The sequence below is a fragment of the Talpa europaea genome (assembly GCF_964194135.1).
Source record: "Talpa europaea genome assembly, chromosome: 1".
NCBI lineage: Eukaryota > Metazoa > Chordata > Mammalia > Eulipotyphla > Talpidae > Talpa > Talpa europaea.
In genome coordinates, this window is record NC_140073.1 from 10,365,326 (window position 1) to 10,368,244 (window position 2,919).

General features: G+C 36.6%; 1 protein-coding gene across 1 annotated transcript; it reads left to right on the forward strand.

Moving 5' to 3' along the window:
• Positions 1-1,497: 1,497 nt before the first annotated feature.
• On the forward strand, positions 1,498-2,483 carry OR5F1 (olfactory receptor family 5 subfamily F member 1; the record flags this gene model as incomplete). Its single annotated transcript, XM_084233219.1, has 1 exon — positions 1,498-2,483. The coding sequence occupies exon 1, from the start codon at positions 1,539-1,541 to the stop codon at positions 2,481-2,483; it is 945 nt and encodes a 314-aa protein (XP_084089345.1). The 5' UTR covers positions 1,498-1,538.
• Positions 2,484-2,919: the final 436 nt, after the last annotated feature.

Consider the following 2,919-nt stretch of genomic DNA (forward strand, 5'->3'; position numbering starts at 1 on the left):
GTGAGTCCTCCACACCTGTCTTTGTGATCAACATTGTTATCCTACACCTTTTACAGAAGATCTGTAACAGTGGTCATGTTTGAGAACTCGTATTTCCCATAATAAAAGCTTAACCATGTCTTGGTGTAGGGTTTTATTGGAGGTCAGTGTATTTGATATGGCAAATCTGGAAAATTCCCTTGGAAAATGAGAATCACAGGCGACAGTCCACACAAAATTCTAAAAATTATATAAAAAAGTTTTCTTATCTGTTACCCCATTTGCTCAGCATACAGTATTTCTTTGAACATTGTACAATTAAGTTCTCCTTCTTGTTAATTTTATATAAAACAAAATTGGAATGAAAGCTATATATATTTATACAAAGGAAACAACACACAAAAACCACACACACACACACACACACACACAGGCAAAGGAAAGGCAATAATTTGGTAGTGAACAATATCTGCATTTGGAATAACCTAAAATTATAAAGAGAGAGGCAATGCAAGTAAATGATTTTTTTTTTTGACTATGGTAAATCAGGAAGCAATAGAAATTTGGGACCAATTTATAAGTTTTACATGATGTTTGTTTCCATACATAGACATGTGATTTTTTTTTTTCTTTTGAGACTGAAGCGTCTGCCTTTAGAGGATTGACTCCACAATTAAAGTTTAATCTCATCCCTATGGTTAGCCAATTTTTTTAAGGGAAGCAAATAAAAGTACAGCAATATGTATTTATTCAGAGTGTTTCACAATTTTAATATAGGAAATGTAAGTGTAAACTGTACTTCAATTTATTTTAAAATGAACTTAATTTGGCTCTATCTTTAAGTTCCAACTGAATATCCCTATTAAAAAGGCAATGAGCAACTGTGTAAGGAAGACACCAGGCAGGAGGATATAAAGATTTCGTGCTGTTTTCACTGCTGTGGACAGGTACTGTGTCTGCTTTGCCATATTAATTAGATGTTGTACCTGTGATGAGAACAATTGCTTTCTTCACTTTCTTAAAAATATAGGTGTCAAGATACTATTTACTTGAAGTGGGCCCTATTGGTGCTGCGTGGGGTATACAAGAACAATTTTTGGGAGACTGCATGAATTTTAGAGTTGAAGAATATAGAGAGAGATCTTACAGTGGGAAAAAATACAATTAAGTTAAGCTCACATGCCTGATCAAAGGATGGGAGAGACTTCAGCAAGGGTATTTCTATCCTCTGCATTTTGGACATGGGTTGCTTGAGAAAGATTAGAACAGCCTATGTTGCATTTGCAGAAACAAAAGTGATTATGTGTTCTTAAATCAGTTATTTAGGTACCCTACACCCAGAGTCAATGAAGACAATTGCTTATTAAATTTAAATGCTTATGCATTTGTCCACCAAATGTTCTCTTACTTCATTTACTCTAATTGCTATGGTGTATTATTTTGTTTTCTTTTTCCATGTATGCACATCCTCATTAACTTTTCTATTTTCACTTGTAAAGATCTGAGGAAGGAAATATTTACAATTAAATGCCAGTTTAAGCAAATTATATTGGGGATAAATGGCCAGAAAAAATTATACTTCACTGACTGAGTTCATCCTGTCGGGATTAGCAGACACTTTGGAACTCCAGGTTATCCTCTTCTTGCTTTTTTTGGTGATTTATACACTTACAGTTGTGGGGAATTTAGGAATGATTCTTTTAATCAGGATTGACTCCCGACTACACACACCCATGTATTTCTTCCTGGCTAACCTGTCCTTTGTAGACATCTGTTATTCATCCACCATCACCCCAAAGATGCTGGCTGATTTATTATCAGAGAAGAAAACCATCTCTTTCACTGGCTGCTTTCTGCAGATGTACTTCTTTATCGCCTTGGCCACCACTGAGTGCATCCTTTTTGGGTTGATGGCTTATGACCGGTACGTGGCTATTTGCAACCCCCTTCTGTACTCCTTGACCATGACACCAGCTGTCTGTCTTAAGATGGCAGCAGGGGCTTTCGCAGCAGGACTGCTGAACTCCATGGTTAACACAAGCTACGTGAGCACCTTGCCATTCTGCAATTCCAATGTCATCCACCACTTCTTCTGTGACAGCCCTCCACTTTTCAGGCTCTCCTGTTCTGACACACACCTGAATGAAAGCATCTTTTCCACTTTTGCTGGAGTGAATATGGTTGGAGCTCTGTTGGTAATTCTCACTTCCTACTCTTATATTCTGTTTTCCATCTTCCGGATGCATTCAGGGGAAGGAAGACACAAAGCACTCTCTACATGTGCCTCTCACCTGACAGCTATAATCCTGTTCTACTCCACCTCCATCTACACTTACCTGAGACCCAGCACCAGCTACTCCCTGAATCGGGACAAAGTGGCTTCTGTGTTCTACACGGTGGTGATCCCCATGTTGAATCCGCTCATCTACAGCCTCAGGAACAAGGAAGTAAAAAAGGCTTTGTGGAGTGTGATGACCAGGAAAAGGAGACCTTCATTTCTCTGATTAGATCATTTTCTGAATTAAAGTCTTCTGAAGGTTGATTCAAATCTACAGTTTTTATTACATTTTTCTAAGTAATCAATTCTTTAATATTTTTGTATAATCAATGAAATAGGTATAAATTACCAAGCTTATATAATAACATGGAGCTTTCATTTAATCATTCTATATCTTCTTTGGACCCTCAAAATATGACTTATTTGAACCCTCAAAATAGGACTTACTTGCAATGAAATCTTGATTAGAGGTGGAAAAGTGACTATTTAGAAACAAAAATTGCCATATCACTTGAAACTACCCATATATTGATAGAATGTATGTAATTGTCCATTTATTGTTTCTGTGAAGAGTTATTATAGGGTCAATTGTAAAAAAGGCAGATCAACTTCAATGGATGAATTCTACACATATGTAAAAATAGACTCATGAATTTCTTCCA